Source organism: Ictidomys tridecemlineatus, chromosome 9, assembly GCF_052094955.1.
Source record: "Ictidomys tridecemlineatus isolate mIctTri1 chromosome 9, mIctTri1.hap1, whole genome shotgun sequence".
NCBI classification, from domain to species: domain Eukaryota; kingdom Metazoa; phylum Chordata; class Mammalia; order Rodentia; family Sciuridae; genus Ictidomys; species Ictidomys tridecemlineatus.
Window position 1 is genome coordinate 63129720 of NC_135485.1, and position 14242 is coordinate 63143961.

The 14242-nt window shown below is 37.2% G+C and overlaps 1 protein-coding gene across 6 annotated transcripts in view; it reads right to left on the reverse strand.

Annotated features, from left to right (window-relative positions):
• The window catches only part of Hnrnpd (heterogeneous nuclear ribonucleoprotein D), a 17340-nt gene extending 4311 nt beyond the window's left edge, over positions 1 to 13029 (reverse strand). For 2 of the 6 annotated variants that reach the window (XM_078021467.1, XM_040292236.2), the window contains exons 1-4: positions 12462 to 13029; positions 10532 to 10588; positions 1147 to 1315; positions 242 to 403 (exon numbers count right to left, since the gene is read on the reverse strand). In XM_078021467.1, coding sequence (XP_077877593.1) covers positions 242 to 403; positions 1147 to 1315; positions 10532 to 10588; positions 12462 to 12700 — 627 coding nt within the window. In that variant the 5' untranslated portion in view covers positions 12701 to 13029. The remainder of the gene's footprint in view (positions 1 to 241; positions 404 to 1146; positions 1316 to 10531; positions 10589 to 12461) is intronic. The other 4 variants (XM_078021469.1, XM_078021470.1, XM_078021471.1 and 1 more) reach the window with 2 other exon arrangements.
• Between the last annotated feature and the right edge of the window lie 1213 nt (positions 13030 to 14242).

The following is a 14242-nucleotide window of genomic DNA, read 5'->3' on the forward strand; positions in this document are numbered from 1 at the left end:
AATGTTTGTCTGTTTCATCTTTCTGTACCTGTGCCCAGTAGTACTTGTGCTCATTTACATGAGAAAAACGTTATCTAACTTCCAAAAATCTGCCCATTATTTTCAGTACTCCATTCTAAAACAAATCACACTATCTGCTAAACTTTAAATAACATCGGAAAAACACAATTAGCTTTTTAGTCTGCTTAAAGTGCATCACACTAATTTTGACAAACTCTGTCCAAAACATTGTATAACATACCTCACCAAAACCACCAAAGTACTCCCTTATTTTCTCTTCAGGTGTATCTGGAGAAAGGCCACCAACAAAAATTTTTTTAACAGGCTCTTTTGTTTTCATGGCTTTGGCCCTTTTAGGATCAATCACCTTCCCATTCAATTTATGTTCTTTCTGATCCATGACCTAAGGAAATTAAGTTTTTCATTTTAACTGAAGTTTAGAACTATGAACTTACTTAAAAATAAGTTAAATACAAAACCAGGCATATGTTGACTGGCTCAAGATTAAACTGAAGTCATGTAGTGATATGACACACCAAACATATAGTAATGTCTAAACCTACAGATAACTAAGAACTGGGGGTGGGGGAAACACCACACAAATTTAACCATCCCATGTAACTGGCAGCAACATGAACATGGCTGCTACTTGCCCTTGGCCCAGGATCAAAATTAATGATTTGATTAAAAATTGCTTACCTAACAAAAATTTCAAAATATGCTTTTGTGAACTGGTCACAGCACATCCTTTTAACTAGGCATTTAAAGTTTCTATTAATTATGTATTTTATTTTTTCCCCAATGCCAGGGATCAAACCCAGGCCTTACACATGGCTAGGCATGAGTTATATCCCTAGCCAAGTCTCAACATTTTTAAGTACACTTGTTTTATTCTCTTTTAGTGATGCTGGAGATTGAACCCAGGGCCTCACACATGCTAGCCACTGAGCTACAAAGAGTCCAAGTCTCAAGATTTTTAAATGTTAATTTTAATTTAGTAAAGCCTGGCATACAGAGTATTAATAATTCCTCAATCTGCCTCTTCCTTGTTATACTTGTAAAACTACACAAGATAGGCAAATTTATTATATCAAACTAAACACATTTTACTATATTATTAACTGATCAGAACACGTAACACACTACCTTATCTACACTCTCCGACTCTTTAAATAGCACAAAGCCAAAACCCCTTGATCGCCCTGTGATAGGATCTAACTTCAGAGTGCAGTCTACAACTTCACCAAATTTGGAAAAGTAGTCCTTCAGATCTTTCTTTGTAGTGTCCCAGCTAAGGCCTCCTATAAACATTTTCCTGTAAAGACAAAAAGCAGTATTAAAATGCTAAAAAGAAAATGAAATGCCTTAAGTATTATCCATATTTTTAACACATCTTTTCCAAACTGCCACCAAATTTACTGGGCAGTGCATTAAAAGGTCATTCTTCCTACATAACCCCACATTTAAAAAAAAAAAAATTCTAGAAAGCTTTGTTTATCGCTGCTGAAAAATTATAAAATAATGAACAAGCAGCAAATTAGAAGTTTTTTGGCTTTCTTTTAAAAAAGTTAAATATATAACCAAGTAAAAATCTAGTTTTTCTAAAATACCATTAATAGCAAGACAATCTGTTCCAAATTTCTCTTACAAATCTTCATTAAACTTGTCAATGCTACATAGTAGTCTCCAATGATCATGGCCTCCTAACCATGCTTAACTTCTCTACTTTTAATAGCTTTCCCATTAGCAGAGTTCTTAGTACAAAATAAAAAATTCTAAACCTCATAAGCTATAAAACTTTTTTGATGTGCTTAGTCCTTAAAAGACAGAAGCAATCATGTAACCGTGAAAGCAATTTAAGGAACAGAATTATCCAATGAAGCACAATTCACTAGTTAGATGATTTATTTACAGTAGAACCTCAGTTAACCAGCAATAATATATCTAAACCTTTTAAAGTGCTAAGTGACAGGTGGTAAGTGGAAAATCACCAAGACAAGAACAAAGATACATGGTAAGAAAAAAAGTTTTAAAAAGATTTTTTAGTCTTAATATTTCAACAAAATAGCAAAAATGTCTGATATGGCAGTAATTCTGTGATACTATTTGCAACTGCTTGCTTTGCAAAAGCAAGAAAGAACTCCAAAACTTAATTAAACCTTCTATTATACTTTTAAAAAACCAAGACTAAAAAAAATTTTAAGGGTAAACTGTCAGAATTTGTTATGTGGGGGCTAAAATATTTCCCTATGAGGAAAAAAAAAAAAAAAGTTTGCTGAAGGTTCCGCAACTTTCTTACTAGGGTTGGGTCATGGAGAGTGATGGGGGAAATATAGTATTAACTTCCAGCTCTGTGAAGGAACTAAAACAAGCTTTTCATACAGAACATCTCCTTCTCAGGGCCTTTAAGATAGGCCAATGAGGCCCATTTTAGCATCAAGTCAATTTATTAAGGTCTTTCTTCTTCATTCCAAAGATGTCCCTGAAATTAAGGTCTTTCTTCTTCACTTCTAAGATGCCTAATTAACTGAGGTATTACTGATCCTAGTGTTTTACTACACTTATTTACTAATGACAAAACTTTCAGTGCAAAAGAAGTCTTACTTTAGACATACTGTGCTTCTCATTTCAGGTTAAGTTTTCAAAGTGCACATGTATTCTAGAGCTGGTCCATTTATGTTTAATTTTCAGAACTTCCTCAAAAATTCCATGCTTGAATTAACATTTAAAACTCTTGGTAATTTATAACCAAGTCAACATAACCCAAACACCTATAAATGTGAATTTCAAATGTTTACTTATTGCCAATTACATGAAAAAAATTGAGGTATTTTCTTAATACACATTTCTTTCATTTGAATAATACTTCTAATGTACAAATCTTACATAATTTGTTATAAACACCTTATTTTTAACCCAAAGATCCAGAATACTTCCTTCATTTATGAAAGCCTATTACCAACATTTACTCTTTCAAGGTGAGGACTCTAGCCTTTTAACAAATGACAGAGCACTAACTACACAATAATGACCTTTTGCTGAGAGATGCATACCAAGTTCTGTAACAGATACAAATTCAGATGAAGATTAACTATTAAATCATCATATCTGTGATCATCACAGAAACTTACCAAAACTAACTAACAAAATTTGAAAGTACTTCAGTCTACATGGAAAAGTTATAGAGCCTTATTTTAAAAAGGTAAATTTGAAAGGCAAGAAAATTCTGTCCTATTCTTCAAATAAAGACAACTAGTTTTGATTTAAGCAAAGTATTATTTATATTCATAGTATTCTTAATTTATTACTGTCAACAAATACAATTACAAGGAAATTTAACACCTATAGTGAGGAACATTCTATTATTATTTTCAAGCCCAAGCTGTTCTTTAAGAGGCAAGTTAATTTTCTCAATCATTAGATAAGCATGCTATACTAATTCATCAAGTGGCCCAGTAAAGTGCTCTCTATAAAGAAACTTCCCACCAGTAATAGTCATTATAGAACTTGTTAAAGTTTAGTCTACCTTAGAGCTAAAAGTTTACTGAAGATACTATCCTTCCTAATCTATCAAAATACTATCCAGAATATCAAATATTTTGACCAACTATAATACACATTACTATTTCTAGTCTCTACCTTCCTTTAAGCACTGCCTGCCTTCCCTAATCTCTCCTATTGTTTTTTAAATATTCAACTACTTGGAATGAAATGTTTTACTACAAAACATCACACCTCTTTTGCCTTCTTAAATATAGCAATCATGGTTTCAACACCCTATGGGTCAGTAATCAGTAATATATTTTACTACTGTAGAATGCCCATAGGTCCTTTGAAATTTGGCAGCTATTCATGGATATACTAAGAACATTTCATTTCTTAGCTTTTAAAACAAGTTTTACTTTTCATTTCTGCCCTATTAATCAACAGTTGCTTTTCTAAAAGTATCTCCTTTCCATTTTGTACTTAATTAGCTAGCTCTTAAAACTTCAAATTTTGTGTAAGGTAAATGTAAATAGTTTCTGAGCAACATCCTAAGTGGTTCTTCTTTGAGATAAATATTATGAGTACCTTGGCAGCCCAAAAGCCCTGTGGCTTTTTCTTTTCTAATTAAGAAAGGTTGTTTAACAACTGATAAGACCAGTGAATATATGACAACACAAATGATATCAAATCCATTCCATCTTTGCTAAATGGAACACATTAAATCTATTCCAAATTTATTCAGTAAGCACGGCAAACTATTAACTGTGTATCACAGCAAGAAAACATCTGTTTATTTTAATTTAATTTTGGACAAATGGGCACTTATTTAGTCTCTCTAGAACACTGGCATACAATTTTCGTCAAACTAAGCACTGGTCTAATACCAATTTAAATTATGTATATTTTATATATCTTGCTTAAAGCACAATACCTACTGTCTGTCCAGATTACCTCTGCTGCCTTGAATACAAAGACTGATTTTCAAGTTGCTGTCACTCCTGTAGAGGTGCAAACACTTTCCAATGAAGTAGATAGAACTTCGAAAATTCCTAAGCAGCCAAGTTAAAACTACCAAGACTTGTTCAAGTAGCAACAAAACTGGTTCCTAATGCTGCAACGTAAGTTTAAAATTTGATCCTTAGTTGTAAGTGAATCAACAATCCTGATTAATATAGGACTTCATCTACAGTATTTCATTGATAAAGAATAACCTCTTAATCCCATCTATGAGCTAAATATTTCAGAATCACAAAGGCAATACAGTATGCAATTTAAAACACCTACTCAATAACAGAATTCTTTTTGTTTTCACAGCTGCTGATATTACTCCAAATTATAAAATTCAGTGGCAAGCATAAAATTATATGACTCAGTGTAGATGACTATCCAAATGCTATGCAGTGTCACTAAGAAATTGAGGCTGCTTTCTGGGCCTTTTTAAAAAAAAAAAAAATCACATTTTAGTTCAAGTTTAAGGGCAGTAAAAGCCAAAGTGCCTATGTTTAAATCCTAGCTCCATCACTTGTTAACAGAATAACCCTAAGTAAGAGGGAAAAAAAATCCTAAGATTCTTTACCCATTTGTAACAAGCCTAACTCAAGATATCAGTAAGTGGAGTTAAATACAGCAGAACAAAGCAAGGAATTCTGTCCAGAAAACTGTGAAGTTATTATAGTGGAGTAAAGCACAATCTAAACATGACTTAATAACAATGTAGCTTTCCATTTACTCAATGGTTTAACTTTTAACTACAAGGGCTTTATAAACTTTCCAATATTAACGGAAAAGGGACAAAATAAGTTTTACATACAGACTAGAAATTAGGTCATATTTTATTTAAGAGCTCTTAAATGTAGCTTCTATGAATCATTTTGGTGACTTGGCAGTCCTCTACATATATGCCAGCACTTTAAAAAATAATTTAAAACATAAAAGGAAATACATACAGAATAGTGTTGGCTGGTTGAAAATGCTCTCATTTAATAATCCTGGGTTTCCCCCATCAATAAACTGACAATTGAGGCCTTAAGATTTAACATTCCAAACATTTAAAAACACCTTCCCTAACAAGCCTTTACTGGAATTTACTGTCAAACACTTACTTAAGTGTTTGTACTTACAATTTTGAAATAGGAGCAACAACAACAAAAAGCATTCTGTAACTTTCAAACAATTCTGAACTCATGATTTTACATATGTGGCTTCATAACAAGTTCTGACAGTTGAACAAAATGCAACAGAATGTCAACCTGATAACATTTCAGGTATGGGCCATAATTGGCCAATCACTGGCACCTATTAGAGTAAATGTTACTCAAGCATATAATTCCTCCATATTTTAATCATTTTCTGGTATTTTAGCATTAGAATCCTTTTAAAATCCTAAAATGATAAATTATAACAAAATCTCACCAGCCCCTAAGACATGAGCACTTTCCTCAGAAACACAGGTTTTAAACTTAAGTCATTAGTTACCTATAATGAGAAAGTTATTTCACAACTAGATAAAGTAGTATGGAAGTGATTTTAGAATTTGTCTAAGAGCTAACCTTATTAATTGACAACAAATCAAGAATATAACCAGACTTTTAAGTTCCACTCTACTTTTTAAATAGTTTTTAACTATTTAAGACTACATCAAAATTGAGCAATAATCATCCCCAAAATTATTTTCCCACTATTAACCCCCCCTCAGCTTTCAATGCATGACAGGATGACATTGTAAAGTACAAAAAATTCTTTATTCAAGACTAACATGTACAAAGATCAAACATTTTCTAAGCAAGATTAATCTTTTATATTAAATCTAATTTCCTAAAATAAACTTTGCTTAAACCCACCATTTCCCTTTTTTCTTCATTTCATTACAAGTAATGACTTGTGTTTTAACTTTTTAAATTCTCAACCAACTTTATAATGTAAACTCCTATTTACCTAAGAGGTTAAGGAATGGTATTTCCTTAACTAAGTCACAATCCTATGAAGTTTTCGATTAGAAATAAATGCTGAAATCAGAAAATGATTTTTAAATAATTCCTGATGAATTTTTAGCACCTGGCAATCCTTTAAAAACACATTAGTTTTCAACATAAGGAAAAATTGTGGGGCATTCTTTCCATGTTGTTGTCTGCTGACTAGCTTTTTAAGAATATTTGCTAGTTTCATACATCTTGTAAGACCAAAAGGTAGAGGGTGAATTTTCCAAGCTGATGGTTTGAAATCTAGATAAGCAGGAGTTTACATTGTATGAACCAATATTTAAAGCTATCACCCTGATTATTAGCCAAACACTGCCAGTAAATAGGAATCTTCCCTCGTTACCCCAAATATTCTTAAATAACTAGCACCAACATACAACACAATACTCCAGAAACTAAAATATGCTTACCTTTACTCCACAGGAGTAAATCACTGGCAGTATCAACTATTAGGGCACCGGACAAATACACACAAGCTATGAAAGTATTCTATGTAGTCAATCTTCCTGTGGTGAGCATTGTTTCCAACATACTGATTAGCAAACCAAGTAACAAACAAGTTATATTACCCGACACCACATTGTTGAAAGTGAAGTAAGAGAAACAGATCCCATATCTACTATAAGGCTGAAGCAGAGCTAAAGTCAAATCAAGCCTGGACTAACAGAATTATAAGTTATGTATCATTCCATTTAATTTGCATACACTTAAAGTGCACAACTATGAATGGAATGGGGCAGTTATTCTAATCATGGTTTTTATCATTACTTAAACCACACTATTATCCTTCATGGTGGCCACAATGACACCAAAATAATGTCTCTTATATTATGGAAGCCTTGCATATGACAAAGTAACCAGACATTATCAAAAATATACACTGATTTTATAGAAGGGGCCACATGACTGGAAAAAAAAATAAACCCAGGTTTGAGGTAAACATGTTTCTCTCAAAAAGTAGTACTGAAAAACTTCAACAATATTCCCTAATTCTAAGCTTAAGAGATTATATATAATTTATATTATCTTTACTATCAAATGAGATTTTGAATGTAAAGAATTTAATACTCCCAGGCTGGGGATGTAGCTCAGGGTCTGTAGAACATGCTTGCCTTTCATGCACAGGTTCAATCCCCAGCATCATTTAGGGAAAAAAAAAAAAAAGTAAAGCAGAATTGAAAACTATCCCCCTAAACATTTACCATGTCAAGATTTGGAGACAGCCTTTTCTGCAATTTTAACCCTAAGAAAGCTGTCAAAAGTTCCAAAGAATACCGAGATTCAGGATCTCAATTGTTTCTGGCAAACCCAACTTTACTGAATAAAAGGCCAGTATATTTGGCTTGGGCCTACTATAAATGTTAATTATTTTACAAAACAATGTTCATATTGTCCCAGATGCACTAGGTATAGCTTACAATTCCAAGTATTTTAAACAAAAATATGAAGCCCTTTCTAATAAAAGTACACAGGAAGTAACCTATAGCAATATTCCCCAAAATAATCACCCTTGGGCTTATATACTGTTACAGGAGTCAGTCTACTACTATCCTGTTAATGGAGAAACACCACTATATACTGTTATATCTGAATGGGACCGTTCTGCTTCCTACCCTATTCAAAGTGGAGGTAGGGGTTAAGTTAATAATCAACCCATCTGTGTGAACGCTAACATAACTCTAGCTTTCTAATGTTCTTTAAAATTTAAAAATAATAATCCAAGTAGCTTACTACATGACCATGTTTTTTATTTTACCAGACACTAGTTAATTTTAAAGTATCTGCAACAGTAGATATCTACTATAGCACTGCAGAGAATAGAACAATACTACATAACAAAGCAAAATGAGAATTTCTAATGCAATTGTTTTTAGTAAAAACTAGTGATGTCAATACTATAAAGATTAAAGCAAGGTAGCCAGGACTGGTTGTGTATGCCTATAATCCCAGAGACTCTGGAGGCTGAAGCAGAAAAATTACAAGTTCTAGGCAAGTCTGGGCAATTTTAGACTCTGTCTGAAACCAAAAAATGAAAGGGCTGGGGATATAGTTCAGTGGTAAAGCACCACCAGTTTCAATCTCCAGTACAGAGGGTGGGAAGCAAAGATTCTAGATGTCATTTAACTATGGGAATGAACATTTATTCTCTAGTCCCATAGTACACAATGGAAACATTCACTAGAACTAAAGATGCATTCCTAAAAAATAACTGTTCATTCTCATATACAAAAGGAAAAAAGAACAGCAAAACTATGTTCACAACAAATTGATTCAGAAACAGAAATACACAGTGTATTACAATCAATTTATATGATTTTTTTTATCCACTAAACAGTTTTATCCTGACCATTAAGACTATAAAATGAACTTCTGCCCAATATTCCTCAATGTGTGGGAAACAGAAACACTTAGGTTGGCAAGTGTGTAATTTAAAAAAAAAAAAAAAAAGCTTAAAGGTCTTCAGGGAATTTTTGCTCAAAGATTCAATATCTGCAACAAAATTGGGCCAAATGATTAGGCAATTATCATGTCAAATATTAGACTTTTAAAAGACAAAAACTACCAGGCATGGTGGTGTATACCCATAGTCCCAATTACTGAGGAGGCTGAAGTCAAAGCCCACAGGTTCAAGACCAATTGAGGCAATGCTAAGATTCTATCTCAAAAAATAGAGAACTACTTTGTAAGTGCAAACTTGCTTAACTTAAAAGGAATCTCAGTGAATCTTTCAGTGGAGGATGACAACTGGTCATAATTTAAAATATTCATGAACTACAAATAGTTGTCAATTTTCCATAAAAGAGGCTGCCTCAAAAGCTGTAGAATTACACAGTTCTAGATAGCAGGGGAAGGACAATTCTGGTAAGAATCAACACCCACCTTCACATCTAATTGCTTATGATCATTTCAAATTACTGGAAATGAATAAGATTCAAAATGCACTATGAAATAAGTCAAATACAGTTACATGATTTAATGTTAATGTCACTATTAACTAGCAGTGAAGGTGAGTCATTTGTGCCCTCTAGCCACCAAAATAGAGGGATTATTGTTCATCTTAAACATTTACTCAGTTTGTCAAACTCAGACTCCAGTCTTATATAACTTTTTGCTTTTTCCTTTGGTGATAAAGTAGACTGACAACAGGCAATCTAAAACTAGGCAAATTTCAGTGGTTGAGAATATAGTAAGTAAATCGTGTGTAAAATTAAAATGTTTACCAAATGGGTTCTTCAAATATAGTTTGTATAGATACAAGGCAACTATCTGCAAAATATTGTCTCTTTACTCTCCAGTGGTGGAGGATACAAACACCTGAAAAATCCAAACATGATCCTGAAGGCAAAAAGACTGACATGGGGGGCAGAGGGATCACAGGATGAAAAGAACAATACTCAACCTACCAGCCTCTAAAGAGAAGTCATGCAATTGTGAATACATGTGAACAAACTGTAATTAACATTCCAACCAAATCACACTGAAAATTAAAATTAAAAAACCTGGTAAGAGCTACAGTGGAAAGCCACATTAGCCCATCTCTGAATGGCACATATCTAATTCTTATTAAAAGTATACTTACAAACATTGTTAGTGAGAAGAGACATATTTTTGTATAATGCTCACAGTACTAAAAAGAATTTTTACTTTTGACATCTCCAGAATACTCCAATATAACATGCAAGACATTTCAAACAGAATTTCAAGTAGTCTTCACATTTAGCATTATTTTAGAATTTCAATAAAATTATTTTTCATCTTAACAAAAATAAGTGTGAAATTACGATAACACTTTTTTGCCCAAATATAAAAATACTAATTGTATTTAGCTTAAACTGACCAAAATATAATTACATGCATTACCACAGACCAAATATGTAATAGCATCAGTTTTGCCCAAAGATTATGCACGATACCTAAAAATGTTTTATATCCCAGGCATAAGATATCCTACTGAATCAATGTCTAAAATTTCCTGGGGATCAATGGGCAACTAACCAAAACACAGCCTCTTCACGTTATGACTATTGAAACCTTTATAATACAGAAATAAAATTTAAAAGTTTTACCATTCTTCCCGCTGTGCCGTCGCTGCTTCAGTGTGTCGTGGGGAGGAGTTTGAATGGCTAGGGAATTAACAACCGGTACAGCAACCAATCAAAATTCTAGTTTTAGTTTTTGACATTGTTAGGGTTAAAAACTTTTAACTCATTTACACTTCAGTTCAACAGCAGCTAACTACAAAGGCAGCTGCTTTGCGATTTGAAAACTCAGGACTAACAAAAAAGCCTGCCCCAAACTTATAATTTATCATTTTGGTGTCTCTGTCCGAAGAACAGAATTCAGAAAGCGAAAACCAAAATGTTAAAGGCTTAAATTTCCAAATACTTAACATATTTTTTTCTCAAATTACACTATGTATATTTCAAGATTAGTTCTGTTTAATTAATAAAAGTTTACTTCCCCTCCCACCTCCACTCCCCCAAAGCCAGCACCATCAGTAAACAGCCTGACAAGAATCTGCCTAGGCTGAATTATTAAAAACTTTAATTTCAAAGTGCTTCCCCAACACCCCCTCCGAACCCTATGCTATTGCCCAGTAAAGGAAATCATGTTTCTAATACTGGGTTAGTGACATTTTATTGCTTTTACCCTCCACCAAAAGCTTTCTCCTTGTTACAGTGAGAAAAAAAATTTTTTCATATACACCCTCCCCATTACAAAAAGAAATGGAGGCATTAACCCAAGATCAATAGTCAGTAATGGGAATAAGAGAAACTCAACTAAGAGCCGGGATTTAGTCCCTTCTGTTAACTCTTATTAATGCTGCATTGTAAATATATTTTTCCAAGCAGCTTTAGACAGTAATGTGTAAGTTATTCCAATTAAAGGAAGCAAGTTTGTATTAAGAACTTGAAAAAAGAAAGTTTATCCCACAGCACGATACAGGATCTGTTTATTTTATGAAAAAGGGCGGGGGGCATCCTTTAATTGTGGGTGAGAAGGTGGAAATAAAACCGAAAAAAGGCTCCTGGGCACCAAAAAGTGGGGAGAGATGTAAAATAATAATAATAATAATAATAATAATATGCACAAAAAAGTTAACAGTACAATCTGTACGAATAGTTGGGAAACCCAATAGCTGAGGGCGCGAAAAGGGTGCGCGGTTAGAATAACTCAGTGGGATGGGGGGGAAGGGCATCCAGCAGGCCAGAGGTAGGAACAGCTCCAGTCAAGTGCAAGCCCCGCCGACTAGGGAAGGAACTTAGGGAAAGCCCGCGAAGCAAAACCAACGTACTAACAGGGATTGGGGGCATTATCAGCAGGCCAAATTTGTCCCATGGTGGAAATGTAAGGCCTATACAGGCATACCGTTGTGCGATTGCGTAAAGTGAAAAAAATATATATATCGAACAAGTCCTAAGGCGAAACTTACTTAAAATGAAAAACATTCGGCCTGAAGCCGACGCGGGAGTAACAGAGATGGACGATCTACACGTTCCCCAAAGCAAGTGCTTACAAATAAACTTGTCCTCTCATTAACAGTGGGGAAACACCAAATAAACCTCAGTAATCCTGGCAGAAAAACCTTTTATTTTTCTATTTGCATTTTTTTGTCCAAGATGTGAGAAAACAAGGAAAAGAGAGGACAGCGGAACAGATAAAAAGGTGTCCTCGACAGGCGGGAAAAAATCCTGGCGGCTAAGTCGGTGGGAGGAGACCCGTGGCGAGGGAGGAAAGGAGGGCGGGCCGGGGAGCAGCATGGTGACGGCTAAAGGTGGAAACGTGTGTGATGGGGGAGGGGGCAGTAAGCAGTCAGGGGAAGGAGGAAATGAAGGCTCCGGGGAGCCCAAGAGAGCAAAGAGGAGACCAGTGCAGGGACGCTGCAAGGGGGCCTGGAGGGCGGGCTGAGAGCGGGAGCGAGGCCTAATGGCGGGGGATAGGGAGGGGGGAGGGGGCCTAGTTGGGCCTCACTATCCTGGGCTGCCCCTTACTCACCCTTCATCCTCCTCGTTCTTACTGGCGTCGATCTTCGTCCCCTCGGATTCGGCGCTGCCTCCTTCGGTGCCTCCAGCCGTGGTTCCGCCCCCGGTCCCAGCTCCGCTTCCCGCCGCCGCCGCCGCCGCTGTCCCCTGCGCCGCGGCCACCATGGCTCCCTCCTGCTCGCCCGCTGAGCCGCCTACCGCCGCCGTTGCCGCCGCCGCCGCCCCGTCCCCGCCGAACTGCTCCTCCGACATAGTGCTACTGCCTCCGCCGCCGCCGAGACTACACCCGCCGCTGCCGCGAACCGAAACTAGCAGCAAAGTAATCCCCGCCGCTGCCGCGCGCCCGCTCTACCTCGCGAAGCACACAAGACAGAGAAGGCGTGCGCGTGGCTGCAAAGGCTCCTGCGCCTCTCCCTGGCCTGCCCCCCTCGCCTCCCACTCTCGTGCGGCGCGCACTCCCACTATCTCTGCCTGCACTAAAAAAGAATAAGCAGCAGCGGCGGCCACTCTTGCCTCCTCCTCGCTTTAATGGCGCCGCCGCGGACCACCTAAAATGGCCGACGGAAGAACGGCGCGTCCCGGTCACGTGACGCCAGAGCGCGCCCTTTGCGCCTCCCCCGCCCCCTCCACCGCTAGTTCCCCCCCTACCCTCTTTCTCCTCGGTCCCGCCCTCTCACTCCCTTTTTTACCTTCCTCGCACGCGCGGAGCCGCACACCGTGGGGCCTTTAAAAGGAACCGGAAGTGACGTGCTGTAATACGGCCGTGTGGGGGAGCATTGAGAACAAGGAGCGTTGGTTAGGAGGCGCAGCTAGAGAGGCTCCTTCCTCCTCCCCCGCCCTTCCGAGGATTCCTGGAGTCCACTCACCTCTCCCTACCATGCGGACTGGAATAGTGGTGTCGGGAAGGGGTGTGGTTGCGCCTCGCGGAAGGCCACTGTCCTGTGCGCCTGCGACGTTTGGATGAGGGAGGAGAGGAGTACTCCCGTCGACTTATGTCTGGAGGGCCCAGCCAGAGAAAGGAAGCTGCCCTGAAGCGGCAGCCGCTTTTGCCGGCAGTGTCTACCGCGGCGTCTGGGGAATCCGGGCTGACGGTGCGTGGAGCGAAGCGCCGCTGCGGACCGTGCGCGTGCCGTGACAGCCGCAGCTGCTCCGCCAGTCGTCCCCGCCGGAACTCGGTGACATTGAGGTTCCCTACGGCCGCCGCAGGCCTTGCCCAGACAGGCTGAGGTCGCTGACAACTAGGGATACCTTTTCTTTAAGATTGACTTTCCAACTAAGATTAATGCTTGCCTGCTTTTCTCCCGAAATTTTTCGCCAAAAGAAGCAGGTAACGCTTATTTTTAAGGAACCGGAATTGTTTTTGCTTTGCTTGCCTTATTAGAAAATCCTAAAGTCTACCGTGGTTCTTTTACATTAATGATAGTTGGGAAGTGTGTTAAATCAATCGAGGGTTCGTTTAGTTTAATGGCTTTTAGTCCTTGTACTAAATTGGATACATAAATGTCGTGAATCATCTTTACGAGATTTCTGAATTTGTTGTGTTGAGGTGGTTGTGTGGTGTTTGATTGTTTTTTTTTAACATCATTAGGCGTGTTATTCAGGATAACAGTAAAATTATTCTTTAATAGACCTATTAGATATCCAGCCTTGGCTCTAAGCTGGATTATTTGTGGTTTGAGATTTGCAGCTTCCTGCAACTATCTTTAGAAAAAAAAAGATATTAAATACTCGTTTTCTACTATGTACTTAATTTATAATAACTGGACGCTATCCAAAAATCCCAAAGGAAGATAA